Source organism: Hippocampus comes, unplaced genomic scaffold (assembly GCF_001891065.2).
Source record: "Hippocampus comes isolate QL1 unplaced genomic scaffold, H_comes_QL1_v1.1 scaffold86, whole genome shotgun sequence".
Classification (NCBI taxonomy): Eukaryota; Metazoa; Chordata; class Actinopteri; order Syngnathiformes; family Syngnathidae; genus Hippocampus; species Hippocampus comes.
The window spans coordinates 3,223,620-3,246,164 of record NW_017805882.1 but is presented as its reverse complement, the minus strand read 5'-3'; the positions used below and the strand labels follow the sequence as shown (position 1 = coordinate 3,246,164).

Below are 22,545 nucleotides of genomic sequence, written 5' to 3'. Positions count from 1 at the left end.
ACACACACACACACACACATACATACATACATACATACATATGTACCGTATTTTCCGCACTAAAAGGTGCACCTAAAAGCCTTCCATTTTCTTAAAAGCTCACAGTGCGCCTTAAAATCCGATGCGCCATGTGTACGGTCATTACGGTAATATTTCGACCCCAAAATGGCTCCTTGCTCAAGACATGCTTACAAGGCAGAGTTCAAACTTAAGGCAGGTTACGCAGTTGAACATGGAAATAGAGCAGCGGCAAGAGAGTTCAACGTTAACGAGTCAATGTTATAACTTGCTGTTGGTTAAGTGAACTGTGTCCCTGCTTTATTAAATAAGTTTGACTGACATCTGTTCGTTCTGTTGGTGTTTCCTTGAGTGCAGCTACATCTAATGGATGCATTGTAGATTGTGTCTTTGAATGCGGTGTGCCCAATGTATGAAAAAAAATTACAAAAAAAGCCATTCATTGAAGGTTCGCCTCATAATCCAGTGTGCCTTTTAATGTGGAAAATACGGTCGTGTTATTTCCTGCCTTTTCCAATTAGATAGCTTGTTGATCTGTCCAGACAATGTAAATGAAGATTACAAATCTGCCCAAATTTCTAATCTCACTGTAAATATCTGTGTTCTTTTGCATCATGCTGTCCTTCAAGCTTCCAGACTCGGTAAAGACGTTATTGCTTGAGTTATTTCAACTTTACGTGGAAGATGGGCTCCAATTTATATGGAAATATTGCATCCAAGCAATTCGCCAGGTGGACATAAGTAAAGTCTGCACTCTTTGTTCGCTGATGGAGGCATTACTGCTCGGCAAAGATGGCCCAGACTTTAATATGGTACTTGGTTCTGATGCATTATCTGTAAACTGTTATCAAGGACTGGATAAATACGATCGATAAGTCAATTAGTTTATTGCTTGTACTTTGTCCTGTAACATTCCATTCCCTTGTGACATGTTTGGTATGTGTTGGTGCATGGCAGGATTCCAAGCGCCTCACTGATGTACTATGTCAGACCTTCATATTTTGCTACTTATGGGCAGTAGGAGGCAACCTGCCCAGTGGTCACTGGGACGATTTTGACAATTTTGTCAGAGAGCAATTCAAAGACAACAACAATGCCAAGGTACTGCAGAACATATTCACAGGTATTCATGATTGTTATAAATTGGATTGTACTTTTATTTGGTCATTTGAAAGAATATGTTTATTATTTGTTTTTTTTTCATGTGCAGAACACTGTTTTTGAAAAAGAACCAGGCAAAAAGATCTCTGTTGGTAAAAAGGATGTGCGCCTCAACCTGAGAGCAAATAGAAATAAAGGGTAGTTTCCTTTATTTGATAAATCAAAGGCTGAGCATGCATGGGTTGAAATTTTACTCAATTTCAAAAATTCAGATGATGTGAGAATGGAGACTATATCGAATATTTGAGCAAAAAAAGCGATAGAGCGTATGCTTTACAAAGTGCATGTCAAAGTTTACTCAATGAAGAATATTTTGTACCTTTAAGTATTTGCATGTGTTTTAGTAGTTGCATTTTCATTTTGTCTTGATAGCTTCCTACCAATGGAGCCCTCTGGGATGTGTTCATCAACTTCAGCAAGAATTCTTTTGTCCAGTGGGAGAAAATAATTCCATTATTTTCATACGACAGTGAACAAGCCTTCTTCGAGATGTTGGTTCCCACTGCCGATACCGTCCGCTATGGCTATCTGATGGAGAAACTGCTCTCAGTACGCCATTCTGTCCTCTTCACCGGTTCCACAGGAGTGGGGAAGGCAAGTAGTAACAAAAAATATATACAGTACGTATACACTGTTTCAGAGGTAGACCAGATCCAAAAGGCTAATTGTTGTTTTGGTTGTATTTTTATGACTACCACAACTGTTTGCCTTGTACTTAAACCAGTGGGCATTTGGCTTGCTTCCCAGCCAGTCTGCATTGCATCTACTGCCGTTTTGTCATTCCTCAGAATTTTCTCAACTTTATAGTGGATGCAGAATGCAAAGATCAAAGAAATGTGTGTGATTTAAAACAGTGGGGTTCCCACAGATTCTTAAAAAGTCTTCTAAACATCGAATCTATGAATCAAAAAGCAAGGCCCTGTTTGTCAATAAATGTATTAGATCAATCTTTCAAAAGTGTTCAAACACAACAAAAACTCAAAAGAAATGAACACTCTTTAAAAAATAATTTATGGAATGACTCATGACTCCTGCGATTGGCTGACAAATTAAATTTCAAATAGATTTAATAAGTCTCAGTAAGCCTTGAATTGAATTGCTTTAAGCCAGGTGTGTCAAACTACTTTGGAGTTACGTCTTCCCTCGGAGGGCCTTTATGACAATGAAACCAAATAAATGTTTAATCGTCTCATCATATTATTACCTGTACAGAACAAATTGATGGATTACCACTTTTGAAATCAGTCAACTATAATAGTTTGTTTGTGAGTGAGTGTAAACAGGGAAACAAAATTATTGTAAAATCTCAACGCTCTTTATTGCACATGACAATTTGACATGTATTTAGCAAGGATCATGGAAGTTGACTGACATGATTTGCTTTTGCGGGCCACATAAAATGACGTGGTGGGCCGGATTTGGCCCCCGGGCCTTGTGTTGGACGCCTGTGCTTTAAGCCATGGGAACCCTGAACGATGTGTCTCTTACAGTCAGTGATCGCTCGGGGCCTTCTCAACAGCATTCAGGAAAGTCGTGGCTACATTCCTGTCTATATCAACTTCTCCGCTCAGACATCTTCTGCCCGCACACAAGAAATCATTGAGTCTAAGCTGGAGAAAAAGAGGAAGAACATGCTTGGTAAATAGCCCACTAATTGTGATCCATTCAGAAAAAGAACATGATAACAACAGTTTTACAACCACTTGTATCTTCACTTTGTCTATTCCCACAATCATTTGTTTAATTGCAAGAAGACACGTTTATTTTCACTTGTGTATCCCCACTCAATCGAAACATATTCTTTGTGATTTCTTTTCACTCGTTTCACTGACCTCATTTCCTAATCCTGTTCCCTCTAACTTGACGCAGGTGCGCCTAAGGATAAGAGGATAGTGGTGTTTGTGGACGATCTGAACATGCCCAAATTGGACAGTTATGGCTCTCAACCCCCTATTGAACTTCTACGTCAGTTCCAGGACTTCTCTGGATTTTATGACAGGGAGGCTTTCTTCTGGAAGGAGATACAGGTACGCTATTGTGCAAATACCATGTGAACAACTTTATAGAAATGGTTGTGCCTGTAGGCATTTGCTAAATAATCAGCATGGTGAGAGACAGTTTATTCCATGTCCTTTCCAGGACAAAAGGGTATCTTATCATTAATTAAAAAAAAAAAAGTTGCAAATATACGACACAAACTTCACTCTTTGTAACTTCAAAACTCAGCTTATTTAAATGCATAAAAAATATGAATTGATAATGTGGAAAAAAACTAGAACCTTGAGAAGTGGAGAACCTAAGAGGTCATGTTTCTGTTCAATGGAATGCCATAAACTAAAAATCAATTACTACTGATTATTAAAAAAAAAAAAAAAAATGCAGAGCCTGTTTCCATGCCTTGGCACTTCACTCACTTTCTTCTCCAGGACATGACAATCGCTGCAGCATGCGCTCCACCAGGAGGAGGACGCAACCCTGTGACCCCCCGTTTCATTCGCCACTTCAGCATGCTTTGTCTGCCCACACCCTCAGAACAAAGCCTCAAACAGATAATCATTGTCAGGATACACATCACTCAAGCACACTCATAATGCATACGGTACTTCACTCTGCTTATCTTTTTTTTCTTTCCCCCCCTCGGCTTTCCTCCAGGCGATCTTGTCTGGTTTCCTCAAAGAGTTTCCTCAACCCGTGAAGGACTGTGCAAAACAGATTGTGGATTCAGCTGTGGAGATTTACAACCGCTTAAGTGTGGATCTGCTTCCCACTCCAGCCAAGTCTCACTATGTCTTCAATCTCAGGGACCTCTCCAAGTGTGTCCAGGGTGAGCATTGAGTGTGCATAAATACATCCTTGCCCGCAGTTGTATGCATACATTTTCCATGTAAACATGTAGCTATTGTTGTGTGCTTTGACTTATCTGGAGTCATTCCCAAAACCCTGGGAAATTTCTAGCCGCTGTGCCCCTTTGTCCAATGCCATACCTTGTCACAATATCTCAATTTTGTTTTTCGTTGGGAGAAAACGGCTTCGGGGCGCGGCACATCCTAAATTGACGACAGCTTGCTTCGTTGGCGACACTGGCACTTGCCTCTGGCGGGTAACATTTGCTGACTGAACGTCAGAGATGAAACGCTACTGTTGACGCTACTGTTGACGCTACTGTTGATTTTTTCATTCCTTATAAAGTCATTTTTTCTTCATATACACATAATTGTAATCAACATGTTTATACTGTATTAAATGCAGCCATCTCGTTACCTCTGCGTCCCGCGTCCTAGACGCATAATTTTCCCGGCAGATGCACATTTCCAAATAATGTGCGTTTTTGGGACGCAAGGAAATTTCTCGATCAACGATCGCAGTTTGATAATCGCCGCCATTGTTGTTTTGATCTCGCGTTAAGTAATCTCGCGTGATGAGATTCCGTTCTCGCGAGACGAGATTGGCGAGATCAGCCTTCGCAGGGCGGAAAGCAGACGATTGCCAAGTCGTCTAACGTTAAAACAAGTGTTGCGAAAGTTTATTGCGGAGATATCACAGAGGAAGCAGCTAAAGTTGGATAGTTTTTTGCGATAAGAATCTTGTATGCCTGAATTCTTAAAATCTTTGCAGCATTTGTTCATAAGAAATGAACCTATTATCAACGTATATATGTCGTTGTTCGTGTTATTATCATATGCAATTGAATAAGTAGACTATTTTAGAATTAAATATTTGGGACTCTCTAAATGCATAATGGCAATCATACTTTTTTGATCAGCGAGGCCCTGGGACTCGCAGGGCTCAAACTGTAACATTATCACTGTAGATGCTCATGTTTTTACATCAATCAATGTTCATACGACCTAGTTGGCGCCCATTTTATTGGAAATGGTTACAATGAACTACCATCATGATGTACAGATTCGTTATATCCCTCAAAGTATGTTGTAACGAGGATTGATAATATAATAATAATAATATTAATAATAATAATTGGGCAGCACGGTAGGCCAATGGTTAGTACGTGTGCCTCACAGTGCAGAGGTACAGGGTTCGATTCCGGCTCCGACCTTTCTGTGTGGAGTTTGCATGTTCTCCCTGTGCTCGCGTGGTGTTTCTCTGGGTACTCCGGTTTTTATCCACATTCAAAAACATGCATGGCAGGTTAATGGAACACTCTAAAACAGGGGTGTCCAAACGCGGTCCTCAAGGGCCGCTGTCCTGCCTGTGCTGTGAGAATGACTGGTTGTTCGTCTATGTGTGCCCTGCGATTGGCTGGCAACCAGTTCAGGGTGGAACCTGACTACTGCTCGAAGAGAGCTGGGTTAGGTTCTAGCCACACCTGCAACCCTCGTGAGAATAAGCGGATTAGAATATGGATGGATGGATGATAATAATAATAATAATAATATAAAAAACAAGGGGAATAAGAGTTTTGGCTTCGTCTTGAAAGCCTTTGGTGGAGCCATGCAATCTTACTGGCCTCGGATGTACGGTTGTGCCTATATGAAATCTTCTCTCACTGTCTTTATTTCCAGGTATGCTGCAATGTGAAGCAAGTCAAGTGCGAGATAAGACTCAGATTTTTCGTCTGTTCTGCCATGAATGTCAGCGGGTTTTCCATGATCGACTCATCAATGGCCAAGATAAAGAGTATTTTAACACAATCGTGTGTGAAACAGCCAGTAAGGACAGTCTAACTTCATACGCGACCCCGATTCTTATTTGAAACGTGCAGCTATCAAGAGTCAGATCATCATTATTCTACATGTTAATATGTCACCTTTGACTCATGTCTCTTTTGTTCAGCCAAATATTTTGGTATTAACTTGGATCCCTCATACTTTGTGAATGAGCCCATCATATTTGGGGACTTCATCAAGGTATGATTCTTCACACCGATTCCCATCCTTTAGATTCCGTCCATTTCAGAGTGTGTTTATCACTCGATTAGTTTGGTTTTTGAAATGAATTTCAATGAGAAAACTTTTACATGTTGTACTGCTAATGCTTTACGTACATACAGCATTTAAACATAACTCACTGTCATATAGAGAAGAATATTTATTTTCGAACAACAAATTAAAATATTTTGACATAGAGCAAATGTTGTAATTGATGTGGAAAAATGCCCAAAAAAAGCCAGATGAACACACACACACACACACACACACACACACACACACAAAACCTCATAAAATTACAGATGGAGGAGATCGGCTCCTTCCGAGTCACCAAATTGTGTTCCGTTTTTGAGGGACATCAAGGTTTGCATCCATTTTTCAGCTCAACAAGTTTTGCCTTTTAGGTGGGTGCAGAAAAGGAAGAACGCCTGTATGAAGATCTTACAGACCTGGATAAGATCCAATCTGTTCTTCTGGACTATTTGTGTGACTACAATATGACTTACTCGAAGGAGAGCAAGCTGGTATTCTTCCAGGATGCCATTGAGCATGTTTCCAGGTACTTGTACACAAGCACTTCCCCTAACACTGATCTTGTTTGTGTCTCGGGCCCCAAAATTTATAGATATCATACTCATAAACCCAAAATCAAAAAACATCTATATGAATGCAATGCAATGCTATCATGATTCTACTCAACAACTTGATTTAATTGAATACATACATAACAATACATAAAAATGTTATGTATGTATTCAATGAAATCATGCATGAATCAATCTTGCATTTTATGATAAAATGCAAGATTGATTCATGCCAGGGGCTGTAGAAACTAAAACTATAAAAACATGTTTCCTTTCATATCACAAAACTGAATTGGTAAAATACTCTCTGGTATAGTATGGCAATTTTTTTGGTGAGGGGGTAGCAGGGGGTTAAAAAGCAAAGCCAATGGTTGTTGCTCACTTTGTGTCATACAATTAAAATGCTGAATTTATGCATTTTTGTCTACCTTAAAGTGCAAAGCTTTGCTCACCTATTGTGTAGCTAATTAGAAAGTGATTGATTTTTAATTTTACTGCCTTGTGTTGTTGTATGAGTTATTTTTGCTGCATGTACAGCACTTTGTATATAGTGGAAGTTGTTTTAAAGTGCTCGATAAATACAGTTGAGTTGAGTTGAGTTGACCACGTCCATACTTGAAATGCAGACACCTAAACACTGAACAGTACTATGAAAAAGTGTTTTCCTGATTTCTGTGTTATTTGCATATCAGTTAATCAATCCTATTTTAATATCACACAGAGACTACCCAAGGAAATGCTAAATAAAGTTTCTAAATGCCGATTTAATTTATTATGGCACCAAAAAAAAAAAAATTCTCAAACTTCCTATCCCGATGTGAAAAATAATACCCCCTCACCCCCAACCCTCTTGTTAAATCACAAAGTAACTGTGACTAACAACAGTTTTTGGAAAGCAGAGTTCAATTTCATAGGCAACATCCTTGCACCATATTTGTTGAATCAAGAAATCACTTAAATAGAATCTGTCAGACAAAGTGAAGTGTGCTGAAAGATCTCAGGAAACAAACGCATCATGCCACAATCCGAAGAAATGAAAATAAAAGTTATTGAAATCCATCAGTCTGGAAAAGGTTCTAAAGCCGTTATAACCAGCGAACCACTGTCAGAGCCATTATCCACAAATGGAGAAAACTAGGAACAGTGGCAGTCATTCCCAGGAGTGGTCAACCAGCTCAAATTACTCCAAGAAAGGGACGACTCATCCAGGAGTTTGCAAAAGACCCCTAGAACAACATCCAAAGAACTCCAGACCTCGCTGCCTTCAGTTCAGGTCAGTGTTCACGACTCTTAAGAAAAGACACTGGCCAAAAATGGCATCCATGGGATGTGAACGACTCATCACCAATTATCGCAAACGCTTGATTTCAGTTATTGCTACCAATGGTGGCACAAGCCATTAGTAGGTTTAGGGCGCAATTACTTTTTCACATGGGGACAGACAGGTTTGGATGTTCCTTTTTTGTGCCTTAGTAAATTGAATTGGCATTTAGAAACTGCATTTTTTTTATTTCCTTGGGTTGTCGCAATGTGACATTAAAATTGGTTTGATGAAAAGTGTGACAAATATGCAAAAAACACAGAAATCAGGAAGGGGGCAAATACTCTTTCACGGCACTGTAAACATCATTTTGAACCAGAAAGACCGCTAAGACTGAGTTTGCCGATTACACGTTTTAGAATCGCTCGGATGGTTCGCCTGGAGCGAGGCAACGGCCTACTGGTAGGAGTGGGGGGCACAGGCAAGCAGTCCCTCACCCGATTAGCATCTCACATTTGTGAGTACCAATGCTTTGAGATTGAGCTGAGTCGAGGCTATAACTACGAAAGCTTCCACGAAGACTTGAGAAGGCTCTACAGAATGGCTGGGGTGGAAAGGAAGGATACAGTCTTCCTCTTTACCGATACTCAGGTATTACGAAAAACAAAATTGTGAAATTATGCACGTCTTGAGCTGTGTGTCTGCTCACCTGCATATTTAAGATTGTTGTGGAAGAGTTTTTGGAGGATATCAACAACATGTTGAACTCTGGTGAAGTGCCCAACCTCTTTGAAAAAGATGAGCTGGAACACGTACTAGCTGCAACTCGCCCGAAAGCCAAAGAAGCTGGAATCAGTGAGGAGAACAGAGATGAGGTAATCATATGCACACACTGCAGCATAGAAATATTTCGATCATTCTGTAAGGAGGGATTCAATTGTTATACAAATAATTAACTATGTTAACATGCAAACCAATGATTTCACATTAGCTAGAAAGGTGATTTTTAGCAAATAATTTACACGTTGATATGAACTCTTGCACATACTGCACAGTAGTTCTTTGGACTGTAATAAAGGGCAGAATCAGGATTTTGGGCGACAACTGGGATGTCCCTATACAGAAGTGAAGTATAGTGTTTATTTTTTACTCCGTTGATAAATCCAACGCATTTCGACATTCAAGGTGGGCATTTTCCGTGACATGCCCTCGAGTTGAAAAACGTGAAACTTCAGAGAGGTGTCGTGGTGACGTCAGAAGTTTCATTCAAGAGGAGAAGGGATTGGTGCCATTGGTATAACTGCTTAAATTTGTGTTGATCGTGATTATCATTTGGGATCATGTGACTATTCAAGATGGTCCTCCGAGGCAGATTCAAGTGATCTTGAATCCGGAGCATCGCCGTTTCCCGTTTGTGAAAACCTGCGCAGGCACGGGGAGAACTCCACACAGGAAGGTTGGGGCGCGGAATAGAAGCCATGACCTCTAAATTTAAACTGTGAGGTGGACATGCTAACCAATTGATCACCGTGCTGCACAAGCATTATTTATATGGTTATATAAAAAGTTGTTTGTTTGTGAGGTGAAAAACTGGGTAATAATTGTTCATTGATTGTTTCGTGTTAGGCGGCCCGGTAGTCAAGTGGTTAGCACGTCGACTTCACAGTGCGGATGTACCAGGTTCAATTCCAGCTCCCACCTTCCTGTGTGGAGTTTGCATGTTCTCCCCAGGCCTGCGTGGGTTTTCTCCAGGTCCTCCGGTTTCCTCCCATATTCCAAAAACATGCATGGCAGTCTGATTGAACGCTCCAAATTGTCCCTAGGTGTGAGTGTGAGCGCGAATGGTTGTTCATTTCTGTGTGCCTTGCGATTGGCTGGCAACCGATTCAGGGTGTCCCCCGCCTGCTGCCCGAAAACGGCTGGGATAGGCTCCAGCACACCCCGCGACCCGAGTGGGGATAAAACGGTTTGGAAAATGAATGAATGAATGAACGTTTCGTGTTACACAGCTTTGGAACACATTTAAATTGAATTACATCAGGTTAGAAAGATGACTGAAAAGGTGATTTGATATCATATTTCGCACTGTAACTATGTGGCTTTTTCAAACATTGTTGTTGTGTGTTTGTGATCTTCAGGTATTTCAGTATTTTATCTCTCGTGTACGGGAGAAGCTCCACATTGTGCTGTGTATGAGTCCAGTCGGCGATGCCTTCAGGTCTCGCTGTCGCATGTTTCCCTCCCTGGTCAACTGCTGCACCATTGACTGGTTTGTGGAGGTATGCAGAAAATTACTCTGCCATTTTCTGGCCACAGCAATTCATGTTTCTCAAGAAAGAAAGATACTTGACAGAGTTTCTGTAGCACTGTAACTGGAATTGAGAAACAAACATAATGTGCATGTGAGGTTTCTCTCTCTCTCTCTCTCTCTCTCTCTCTCTCTCTCTCTCTCTCTCTCTCTCTCTCTCTCTCTCTCTCTCTCTCTCCCCCCCCCCTTTCTCAATATCTTAATATATCCATTGATCCTTCCATTATATATACCAAGAGAGCAAGAGAGAGAGAGAGCACATCATGGATTTTGTAGGGGTATTTCCTTCGGTCTCCTCTTTACCTGGTAAAATGCATGCTCGATAGGGTTTAAATGGAGAGATTAATTTAGCCCTGAGAATAAAGGCATTTCTTGCTTTGCTAGTTATCTTACTGCATGATCACCCAATCATTTTGGCTGTATTTTGTTTACATTGGAGACAAAATGTTTCTGGAGACTTCAGGTTTCATTTTGTTGCTGCCATCATGTTTTACATTACAAGACTCATGAGCCTGCCTCAGAAGAAGCCGTGCAAGCCCAACTCATGACAGTAACTCTATTGGGTTTTACAGATTATCCTGTGATTTACAATAACAGAGCCTGCACATGCAAAACCCAAATCTGCTTTTTTATAAGTTGTGTGTCATATCCATCTGTTCTCCTTTTTTTTCAGTGGCCCCGTGAGGCTCTACTTTCTGTCTCTCAGGCCTTTTTCCAGAATGTGGACTTTGGTACGGAGGAACTCAAGCAGAGCTTCTCAGATTTGTGTGTGGAAACGCATGTCAGCGTCTCTGTCATGGCTGAAAGATTCTTCTCAGAACTGAGACGTCGCTATTACACCACGCCCACCTCCTACTTAGAACTTATCAACCTGTACCTGTCCATGCTAGACAACAAGAGGCAACAGCTAGTGCTTGTAAGGCCAAGCCCAAAAAAATTAATGGAAAAATGTCTGTCGAAAATAGCGAAAATTTGTCAATTGAAGAGTTACGCCAATATAATATCAGGTCAGTTAATTATTACACTGCCATGTCCGTATTTATTTTTATATAGGCAAGGGACCGTGTGAAGAGTGGTCTGACTAAACTTTTGGAGACCAATGAGCTTGTGGCCACAATGAAAGTGGACCTTTCTGCTCTGGAGCCACTTCTCAAACAGAAAAGCATTGATGTCGATGCTTTAATGGAAAAATTGTCTGTTGACCAAGAGAGTGCCGATGAGGTATTTTATACCCTTTATTGAAGGTGCCATGGAATATGTAAATTGTCATATGCAACTTTTAGTGTATATGATGAACGCATCTTTTGAACTGTGCAGACACGTAGGGTCGTGAAAGAAGAAGAGGCAATAGCAAAGGTCAAGGCTGAAGATACTCAGGCAATAGCTGATGATACCCAAAGAGACCTGAATGAGGCTCTGCCTGCCCTGGAGGGTGCGAACCAGGCTCTTAATGCTCTGGACAAGGCTGACATTTCTGAGCTCAAAGTGTTCACCAAACCTCCTGACATGGTCATGACTGTCATGGAGGCTGTCTGCATCCTGCTCAACTGCAAGTTTGTGTGCTTCGCTCTCTCTTAAAAAAAAAAAAGCTAAATTGCAGTAAGAATATGACAGGAGAACTAAAACCAGCCTTTAACATAAAGTGACAAATGAAATGAAAAATGCTGCTACCCCTCTTACCGTACATTTTACAGTTAGTTCCGTTTCAGTCCTTTGCTGAAACCTAATGTATTTTAATGGCAGTTTAGATCAGGTATGCTATTTTTGTTTTGCTTTTTAATCCAAAGTCATTGAATAACAACTAATGTCACAATCATAAATACATGGTAGAACGAACCATAGGCCACTTAAAATTTTCTGTCATAAATTTGATTTATTTCAAATTATTTATTTATTTATTAATTCAAATTATTTTGAATGTGTTGAATTGCATTTTGAGTTTTTTTCCTCGCACAGACCGGACTGGCCCAATGCCAAAAAGTTACTGGGTGATTCCAATTTTACCCGATTTCTGACTGACTACGACAAGGACAATATTAAGCCTCAAGTCCTCGCAAAGCTGCAGAAATACATTAACAACCCGGACTTTGTACCTGATAAGGTCTGTTGGCATTTTTAATCCCCAATTTTTTTTTTTTTTTTTGCGATTGTTTTGAGGGGATATTGGCTTTGATAAAAGTAGGTCATTGATGGCTTCTTGGTTATATACATGTCACTAAAATGTACCTTTTCAATTTGGAAGTTAGTGAGATTTCATCATTCATTTATGCCTTTTATCTTTTTGTTTGACCTTTAGGTGGAGAAGGTCTCCAAAGCATGCAAATCCATGTGTATGTGGGTTCGGGCTATGGACATATACTCCAGAATCCTCAAGGAAGTTGGTCCAAAGAGAGAAGCATTTGCCAAGGCACAGGTAAGCAAATTAGTGTGCAGTCTAGACATGCCCAATCCCAATGGGGCTGCATGCACTCAGTGACTATGTTTACATGTAGTCAGTAACCCTTTCAAAATCTGAATATTAGCAAAATGTCACTTTCCCTAAATATTCTCATCTTCCATTTTTTAAAAACCTGAATAAGACCCGGGTCAAGGCATGTGCAAGGAGCATACTTGACTTCTTCAGGCGGCCCGGTGCTGAGTGGTGAGCGCGTTGACCTTACAGTGCAAAGGTTGTGGGTTCGATCCCGGCTCTGGCCTTCCTGTGTGGAGTTTGCATGTTCTCCCCGTGCCTGCGTGGGTTTTCTCCGGGTACTCCGGTTCCCTCCCACATTCCAAAAACCATGCATGGCAGGATGATTGAACACTCTAAATTGTCCCTAGGTGTGAGTGTGAGTGTGAGCATGAGCGCGGATGGTTGTTCGTCTCTGTGTGCCCTGCGATTGGCTGGCAACCGGTTCAGGGTTCGGCCTACTGCCCGAAGACAGCTGGGATTGGCTCCAGCACTCCTCGTGACCCTTGTGAGGATAAAGCGGATTGGAAAATGGATGGATGGATGTATAAGACCCCAGGGTGACTCTTTTTCTAATCCGAATATGCGCTTATATAAATGCGTATCAGAATATCTCCATTGAAAGGAACATTGGTTTGTGTTCTTCTTCTGCACATGCTCTATCCATGCTCTATCCAGAAGGAATGTTGGTCTTTTGAGTACAGGAACTACTTGTAAGCATGGAATCCACAGATTTATATGTGTTGGACTAACAACTGGCCCTTCGGGGTGGAAACCAAAGGGGAGCAGTCTTTCGTTGCCACTGTTACTGACAACTTCTGTTCGGTTTTCACTGAAAATACTCATATCATTGCGTGTTTTACTCAAGGATCCCTGTACGGTGTAAAGAACAAACTTCACTGTCTGCATCGACCATTCAGAGTACATTCTCTCAGTGCCATGCATCCTGACTTACTGAGATTAGATTTACATTTTGCGGAGAATTTTGTCCTGATGGGCTTTTTAATTTAATTTCATTGTTGAGGGTTTGCAGACGAATCTTTTAGTAGCACTCAGAGATACAGTATACCTGATACAAGAACATTTCTAATAATATTACTTCATATGAAATGTACATGTAACATTTCTCCCAGACTTGTTGGTATGCCACACACTGCATCATTTTCTACTTAGAGACAGAAAATAATGTGAAAACGCCGCAGTCAAATCAGTGTATTCAAGTTAGTCGCGGTTAGCGAGAGCCCGTGCAAGATGGCCACAGGTGGCTTCGCTTCTTGCGTCGGCGAGTAAGTGGCATTGTTTAAGAAGCGGTAATTACATATATATGTGTCATGATGTTGTCTGTGCGTCACGGTTAAGATGGAGCTTTTCCAATTGATGACAATTACATTGTATACGAGAATAATCTTGTGTGCTCACGCATGTGAAGAGGTTATTCCGTATATTTTAGAAGACGAAATTTTCACCTTGACCCGAATATTGACGGCATGTAGTCACTTCAAACAGTTTAGTTTCAATGTCCCTCACAGTCCAATGTTTCTTTCTACTCGATTATACCTTCACATCCAATCTAGGCGGAGCTGGAAATGACAATGGCAACACTGAGGGAAAAGCAACTACTACTCCAGAGTGTGGAAGACAAGATCAGGGTTCTACAGGAATCTTATGACAGCAGCCTGAATGAAAAGCAGGAATTGGGTGATTGTCATGTCCTTTTTAGCTGTATCAAAGTAAAACTTTTAATATTAACGATAGATTACTGTATTTTCCTCATTATAAGGCATTTCGGAGTGTAAGTCACACATATTTTAAAACTATTTTCATATATAGGGGGCACCACATAATAAGGCGCATAAAATAGAATAGAATACAATACATCTTTATATAGCGCTTTCACAACAGCTGCAGCTGTAACAAAGCGCTTTACAGAAAATTTAAAATACTACGTCTGAGAAATCAAAATATTGATCCATATATAAGGCGCATCGGATTAAAAACGCGCACTGTCGGCTTTTGACAAAATTGAATGCTTTTAGGTGTGCCTTATAGTGCGGAAAATACGGTCATTCTTGAATGTACACCAAGAAGCAATTTTTTCAGAGCAAATTTCTCTCATTATGTCTGACTCCTTTCATTTTGCACAGTTAATACTATGGCAGTGACACAGGCTCGGTTGACCAGAGCCGGGAAGCTCACTTCGGCTTTAGGAGATGAACAAGTGCGCTGGGAGCAAAGTGTTGCGACATTTGATCAACAGATCATCGATGTTGTGGGCAATGTCTTCATCGCCGCTGCTTGTGTGGCCTACTATGGAGCCTTCACTTCTCACTATAGAAAACTGGTAGGAAGAGTCTGCTGATTCAGAGTATGTCAAGATGCTGTAACTTACAGTATGGGCAACTGTGAAAACAAACACCACGGCAACAGTTTTAAGTTGTCGAGTCTTTGTGAAAATTGTTTTTGAGGAATTTTTGAGAACTGTGACAGTAATAAGATTGGGCTGTAATTTGAAAATAGATCTTTCTCTCCACTTGTATATATTGGCATGACTTTTGCTGTTTTGCTGTATTCATTTTCGATGGAAAATGCCAGTTTTGAAAGACAGGTTACAAATGTGTAGATACGATTTGAATGAACGGGCCATCAATCGTATGCAAAATGTGAATCACATTAATTGGCTGTCATCTCGCAAATTCAAATCCGTCCGCCTCTGGATGAAAGGCCTTCACCTGCTGATGACTTCACGCCACCCACACGTGTCAAACTCTGGTCCTTGAAGGCCACTATTCTGCACCTTTTTAGATGTTTCGCTCCTCCAACACACCAAAGTTATGAAGAGAATTACAACGATCTGAAGTTTGAATTGTGTTTTGCTAATTATTATTTTTATTTATATATATATATAGAATATATCATCCGTCTATCTATAACACAACCATCTTATGGATCATAGGAGCACATGCTCGCAATATGTTTTGCATATGTGTAAATTATTTTGAGTATGTTAAAATGATGTTGGGATACCGTGTGGGATAATTTATCTATTGGACCAAATATCAGTTCCAATATTTATATTATAAAACTACATCTTGTTATTGATCAAAATATTAATCAAAGGCAGTGATCTCCCACCATAAAGTTAAAACATTTAACATGATTCTGTACTGTATAGTTAAACATCCTCATCACAAGTTAACTTTACCATCTAGGGTTGCAAATTTTGCATTTTACTTTTAAAATGCATCAATTAATCACAGATGAAAAAGGTACCTTAAACGTAATAAGTAATTAATTACTCTATACAGTTACACCTGTTTTTATTGTAAAAAAAAACATATTTCTTTGAAATGCAAATACAGTAACAAGTAAGTTTGTAACAAGTAAATATTTTACGTTTTGGAAGTAACTCAGCCTGACACTGACCACACCACAGTAACCGTAGCACTGCACGTGTGATACATAATAACAAACGTCTGCTGTCATACCAAATGAATGCATTCAAGTTTTCACATTTGCCATTTTATCCTCAGCTTGTTGATGATTGGATAATACAGTGCCAGAACCTGAAAATTCCCATAAGTTCCAGCTTCAGCCTGATAAACATTCTGGGTGACCCATATGTCATTCAACAATGGAATAATGAAGGTCTGCCCCGGGACACAGTCTCCACAGAGAATGGAATACTGGTGAATGAGGGGCGCCGCTGGCCTCTGATGATTGACCCACAGGATCAGGTGAAATATCGTATTAAGTATCCATTGTTGACTGAATAGTGTCGCTTAATTAATTATGAGTCACCCCTCCCCCCCAAAAGAAAATATGAAACGTAATGTACCACTTCCCCCGTTTTACTCTCAATGGGTTGTTTATTTCAGAGCTTGAATATCTGGTAGCACATTGGTCCATCTTCAGACATATCTTTCTTCATTAAAAATTCTTTCTTCATTAGGCTAACCGATGGATTCGCTCAAAGGAAGCCAAGAATGGTCTAAAAGTGATCAAGCTCACTGACCCAAACTTTCTTCACAAGTTAGAAAATGCCATCCGTATGGGAATGCCGGTTCTGCTGGAGGAAGTAAGAACACATTATTTTGACATTTATGTCAGACTGTAACATCCATAATTGATCGTAAAAATACTTTACATTAATTCCAAAAGCAATTGTAGCAAGACAAATCTGATCCACAGATGTACCACAATTCATGCAGTCTAACTACAAATCGCAGTTAGGTCCAGAAGTTAGGTCCAGAAGTATTTTGGACAATGAAAGAGAGAGATTAGTATCATATTTGAAATAAAATAATAACAATGTGAGTGAAAAGTTTACGGTCACTTTTCATTTTAGAATTTTAAGAAACAATGAAATAAACTACCAGTATGTCAAAAGGCCCGAAGATAACATTAGACAGCTAAAGTTGATGCTGGCAGCCTTTCATTGGTGGTAACACTAACCAAGGACCACTTGTATCAGAAGGATGGAAAAAGAAATGTACAGTATGTCAAACTTGGTGTGTTATGACATGGAAATATATGGCAGTTAGGTTTAACAGGCTTCTGACAGAAAACAGAAAAAAAGAATTGAGTTGTCAATGCTAAATACATTCTGCTTTCAAAACTCAAACAATTCTGTCATTGTCCAAATACTTCTGGCTCATACTGCGTCTGTTAAAAAAAAAAAGAAGGAAAAAAAAAAGAGCTCTCCAAAGTGGAATTATGAGCTCATTGAACACTTAAATTTCACATGTCAACATTTGTGTTTTCTTCTGTTTGTGCAGTTAAAGGAGAGCCTGGATCCTGCTCTGGAGCCCGTCTTGCTGAAGCAGACATTTGTGGCGGGTGGACGGACTCTGATCCGACTTGGAGACTCAGATATTGACTATGACAAAAATTTCCGGTTTTATATGACAACTAAAATGGCCAATCCACACTACCTACCAGAGGTAGTGACAGCACTGTTGTCGCAATTTGATATATATTCATTTATTTTAATTACAGCTGTAATGTAGTGATACAGCCTACCTTTTATGGAGCCTGCAAAGGTTTGATTCCCATCCAGCGTTCAAGGAAATGGTCACTGTTGAGTATTTTTTTTCTTTCCCAGGAGATTGGTGACCCCCCCCCCCACCCACCCCTCAAAAAATATATATATATATATATATATATATAAAATAAGAAATGTGAGCAGTGTGTCTGATATATTTTCTATTGTTGAATTAATCTTTTCATATTTGTGTTTTTACCTTTTACCAGGTGTGTATCAAAGTAACAATCATCAACTTCACTGTGACTAAGTCTGGCTTAGAGGACCAACTGCTTGGGTATGCATGACACAACACACACACACACACACACACAAAAGCTTTTCAGCTGGATTTTTATTATTTTTTTTTTTTAAAATAAACAGTAACCAGTGATGCCATCACATTCTCCCAAATTATTTGATGTCCTCCATCCATTCTCTTCCCAGGGATGTGGTGTGCCTGGAAAGTCCACACTTGGAAGAGCAGAGAAACGATCTGGTTGTGCGCATCAATAATGACCGGATCCAGCTGAAGAACATTGAAGATCGCATTCTGAAGCTTCTCTTCACCTCTGAGGGAAACATACTTGACAATGAGGAGCTTGTTACCACTCTCCAGGAATCAAAGGTAAAATCCGACTTTGAAGAAAAATGGTTATTAAATGACTTGGTGTTGAATTTGACCTTGACTTCATAGATCATTTCCAACTTGGGTGGCTGCTGCATCTTATTCTAGAAAATAAGTCCTTTCCAAAATTGTTGAATCAGTGAGGCCAATTCCATATTTTTTTTGTTTGTTTTTGCAGACTGAAAACATTTGGCTTTGATTTCAAAAGGTACTTTTGCTCAACTATAAATGTGGTCTTGCTTTTATAACATTATAATGTTACATATTGTTTTTGTATCAAATTCTGCAATAAATATCTAAAAATAAAATCTGAAATTGAGTTGATCCCTTCTCAAATTAATCTTTGGATGCCCAAATGTTTAAAGTCACAGAAAATAAGCATCAGCCACACTTTTCCAATTTAGAGAGGCACATACAGTATGTGTGTACTTTTCCAAACCTCAGATGTTACCTTTTTATTCTTCTGCTGCTTCATTTTTTTACATGTCGTTCTAACTTCCTCAGGTGACATCAGCAGCTATAAAACAACGGCTGGAGGAGGCAGAGGCTACCGAGCTAATGATCAATAATGCAAGAGAGGGTTACCGATCTGTAGCCACCCGAGGCTCCGTCCTGTTCTTTGTTGTCGCCAGTCTCTCTGAGATTGATCCAATGTACCAGTTTTCGCTCAAGTACTTTAAACAAGTGAGAGATTGCATTAGCTGCCCATTTTAGCCATGGAAAAAATCACTAGTTTGTGAGGAACCCATAAAGATGCTATTTTTTTTCTTTCTCCTGCCAATTGCAGCTCTTCAACACCACCATTGAGACATCTGAAAAGAGCGACATATTGGAAGAGCGTCTCCAGATCCTACTGGACCAGATCTTACTCAATTCCTACATAAATGTTTCCCGGGGCCTATTCGAGCAGCACAAACTCATCTACAGCTTCATGTTGTGCGTTGAGATCCTGAAGCACCGTGGGGACATCTCAGAGGCGGAGTGGCAGAATTTCATTCGGTCTTCTGCAGGCATGGAAAAGGTGCGCCGGGGAATGGCATCACGCTTTAATTAGCTGGTTGGAAAAACCTCTTGCAATTGTAGGGTTTTAGGGTAGAATAAATAACCTGAAACCTGTCGTGTGTCAGTTGGTGACAAGAAAAAAAAATCACTATTGCTAGTGAGGAAATAATGGTCTGGATATCCTGGAGCTCTTCACCAATGATCGCCCTAGCTGTTTTAATGAGCCTCTGGATGGCTGCCTGCTAAGAATTCATGTAGCTGGACAACCACACAGTCACACAGTATATATACAGTATATCGTATTAGTACACTTCCAAGTTGTGTAACAGGAGAAAGTGACTGGCGGCTTATGAAATAGATTTTCTCTCTTCAGTTTTCTGAGTTGGAATATTTGTTACTGGGTCTTTCTGTTGACAGTGGCTGCATTTGTCAACAGACGTCACTGACTCACAATGCGGTGACGTGTTCCTCCACATGCGGTCGATCGGGAGATGATTTCTCTCATCATAAGATGCAAATCATCTCCTTGAAGTTGGTGTTCAAACTGAGGTTATGTGGAGCGCAGTTTACAGAGTAAGAAAGGACTGAGCACGCAAACTTGTGGGGGCCACAGTGTTGGTAGTCGGGGTCAAAGAGCTGCTTTCCCCTAGCTTTTTGGTTGTGTAAAGTACCAAATCCACTTGTTGAGTGAAGTATCATTGTCAATCATGAAAGGAATGCCCCTTATTCCCTCCCATTTTTGTGTTGTTGTACATTCAATTCCTCTTGTCAGCCCTGGTCACACTCCTACGGTGGATAGCTCAACAAATAAATTTGCTCTGCTAATGAGGAGAGCTTGCGGGAACTTTAAATTTACAAAGGAATTGATTTGCTGTCACACGTGCCAACGATTCTGCTGTTTGGAGAATCTTTCAAGAATCTGATTAAAACTTCATTTGAGAAAATTCCTTAATTTCCTACTTTTAAAAACATTTGGTGATTATTTATTCTTGACTCACTGGGGGTTTTATAATGGATGCAGACATATTTTCCAAATATTTAGTTCTCACCCAGTATTATGTTCATATTTCAAAAATCATCGAATCTGCAATGCAGCAGACTGAAAATCTGTAACAATAAATACAAAAACCCTCCTGTTAGTAAAAGGCCGTCCGGCCACCCATAGAATTCTAGAACGGTGCGTTTCCAAGGTCATTTAAGATAAGATAAGAAAACCTTCATTTGTCTCACAATGGGGAAATTCCCAATTTACAGCAGCAAAATTATGAAAAGGAGAAAGTAGAAGACAAAAAGTATATAAATAAATATAAACAAAAACTATAAAATATAAATAGAAACATGTTAAAATGGGTGAGTGGGGGTGAGTCCAGGTTTTCAATTTGGATTCCAATTAAATCCAGACCATTATCTACTTGCAGCCAGTCAGTAGAACTCCAGACAAACTTGTAAAAGGAGCGCTAATTTGATGGACAGGTTTGGACACAATACAAATCGGCTTGAGTGTATTGCATTTGTGTGCTCATTTTATGCAATGACAACAGGCTGCACTGGTGTCCCGATTGTCATTCCAATAGCATTCTTCTTTTTGTGTTCCTCCCTTTTATGTGTCGTTGTCTTTTACGTACATCCATCAACATCACTGCTTCTGCGTATTTGTGTTGAAATTTATAGTCAGCCAAACCCACACCCACCCACTCTTGTAATCACCACTGGTCTTATACCTCATAGGAATTTGCAGAGCGGCCAGAAGTCCCATGGCTCAGTGATTATTACTGGGAGACCTGTTGTGAACTGGAGGAGTCACTGCCATGCTTCAAGGGCATCACCAAAGAAATTATTGCAACCCACGTCCACGTTGAGCTTGGTAAACATGCATCCCAGCTATTAGCCTACTTTCTGTTTTGCATGAAAAATTTCAAGAGTCTTAACTCTTCCCTATAACCTTTATTTAGGATGTTTCGAGACATCGTTCAATCCGGAAAATTGGGAGGGCTATGTGACAGAGTTGCCACCTCTTGATACGTCAGAAGAGGGGAAGCAAAAGACTGGAATCCAAGGCTACTGGAATGAAAGGCTGACTTCTTTCCAAAAGCTGCTCCTTATCAAGAGCTTCATGGAAGAGAAGGTAGGATCAAATCATGAATATTGAATTATGACACTATCTTAAAAGTATATTTCATGTCTGGTGTCACCCAAGAGACGCTTTTGGGAGTGCTGTACTCTCATTCCCAACATACATCTTTCGCTACTACAATGGGAGACGTGAAAAAGCCTTGTGAAAAGTAAACACAACATGATATTGAAGATTCTCAAAATATAACATCATGGGCAACATTAAAATCTGTTGATTATAACAAGACTAGCTTTGTTTGAGAACGGGCATTGTGTGTTCTTCTCATTCAATTTGTGTTGTTGCACACAATTCGGTTTTATTCGTCAACCAGTTAACGGACTTCAGTGTGTCGAGTTCCACCTACTCTATCATCCGTTAGCGGTTGATAATTTGAAGCCATGGTACCAAACAAATGTCAAGATCATCACTATTGTTGCAATTGTGTCTCTCTTCCTTGTCAGGTTGTTTTCGCGGCAACAGAGTTTGTGATTGTCAGCTTAGGAAAGCAGTTTGTTGAAAACCCTCCCATTGATTTGACTAATCTCTACAATGACATGTCGCCATCTACGCCACTGGTCTTCATCCTCAGCACCGGATCAGACCCGATGGGTGCCTTCCAGCGTTTTGCAAAAGACAGGGGTTGTCTTGACAGGTAAAAAAAACCACGTAAAAAGTGGACCAATTGGATATGTAGATTATGTCAGTAATAATGTCATACTCAAAGCCAAAACATTTATTTGCTGCATTAAATTCCCTAGTGCACAGTTTAAAGGCCCTGTAAAGTGATGATAAATTGACTTGCAAATTTGACTTGTGTAGTGAAGATTGTTCATAACAAGCCTGCCAATTTGAATGAATAAAACAAATTGTCAAGGAGATATAATAAGGCTATAAAGATATAATAATAATACAAAAATATAATAATATTTCAGAGATGAAAGTCCTCCGGATTTTCCCGGAATTCCTGGTTTTTCAAATTTTTATGAAAATTTCTCCGGAGAATTGAGGAAAATTTGCATAATCCGGATATTAGTTGACAACATTGAACCAAGACGCGTTTGAGTTCGTTGTATTGCTTTCACGAGCTTAGCCATATTGAGGCACTAACACTA

General features: G+C 39.9%; 1 protein-coding gene across 1 annotated transcript in view; it reads left to right on the top strand.

Annotated features, from left to right (window-relative positions):
* Positions 1 to 22,545, top strand: part of dnah6 (dynein, axonemal, heavy chain 6) — a 49,884-nt gene that overhangs the window by 18,654 nt on the left and 8,685 nt on the right. Inside the window, exons 40-69 of the mRNA XM_019889067.1 lie at positions 648 to 830; positions 976 to 1,119; positions 1,552 to 1,773; positions 2,670 to 2,817; positions 3,049 to 3,206; positions 3,606 to 3,737; positions 3,832 to 4,003; positions 5,703 to 5,849; positions 5,974 to 6,047; positions 6,473 to 6,627; positions 8,333 to 8,564; positions 8,636 to 8,788; positions 10,052 to 10,192; positions 10,895 to 11,137; positions 11,275 to 11,442; positions 11,539 to 11,774; positions 12,178 to 12,322; positions 12,518 to 12,634; positions 14,245 to 14,368; positions 14,815 to 15,011; positions 16,201 to 16,404; positions 16,620 to 16,745; positions 17,446 to 17,610; positions 17,921 to 17,988; positions 18,138 to 18,318; positions 18,823 to 19,002; positions 19,106 to 19,339; positions 21,049 to 21,184; positions 21,273 to 21,445; positions 21,895 to 22,085. Of these exons, the coding sequence (XP_019744626.1) occupies positions 648 to 830; positions 976 to 1,119; positions 1,552 to 1,773; positions 2,670 to 2,817; positions 3,049 to 3,206; positions 3,606 to 3,737; positions 3,832 to 4,003; positions 5,703 to 5,849; positions 5,974 to 6,047; positions 6,473 to 6,627; positions 8,333 to 8,564; positions 8,636 to 8,788; positions 10,052 to 10,192; positions 10,895 to 11,137; positions 11,275 to 11,442; positions 11,539 to 11,774; positions 12,178 to 12,322; positions 12,518 to 12,634; positions 14,245 to 14,368; positions 14,815 to 15,011; positions 16,201 to 16,404; positions 16,620 to 16,745; positions 17,446 to 17,610; positions 17,921 to 17,988; positions 18,138 to 18,318; positions 18,823 to 19,002; positions 19,106 to 19,339; positions 21,049 to 21,184; positions 21,273 to 21,445; positions 21,895 to 22,085 (4,949 nt within the window). The remainder of the gene's footprint in view (positions 1 to 647; positions 831 to 975; positions 1,120 to 1,551; positions 1,774 to 2,669; positions 2,818 to 3,048; positions 3,207 to 3,605; positions 3,738 to 3,831; positions 4,004 to 5,702; positions 5,850 to 5,973; positions 6,048 to 6,472; positions 6,628 to 8,332; positions 8,565 to 8,635; positions 8,789 to 10,051; positions 10,193 to 10,894; positions 11,138 to 11,274; positions 11,443 to 11,538; positions 11,775 to 12,177; positions 12,323 to 12,517; positions 12,635 to 14,244; positions 14,369 to 14,814; positions 15,012 to 16,200; positions 16,405 to 16,619; positions 16,746 to 17,445; positions 17,611 to 17,920; positions 17,989 to 18,137; positions 18,319 to 18,822; positions 19,003 to 19,105; positions 19,340 to 21,048; positions 21,185 to 21,272; positions 21,446 to 21,894; positions 22,086 to 22,545) is intronic.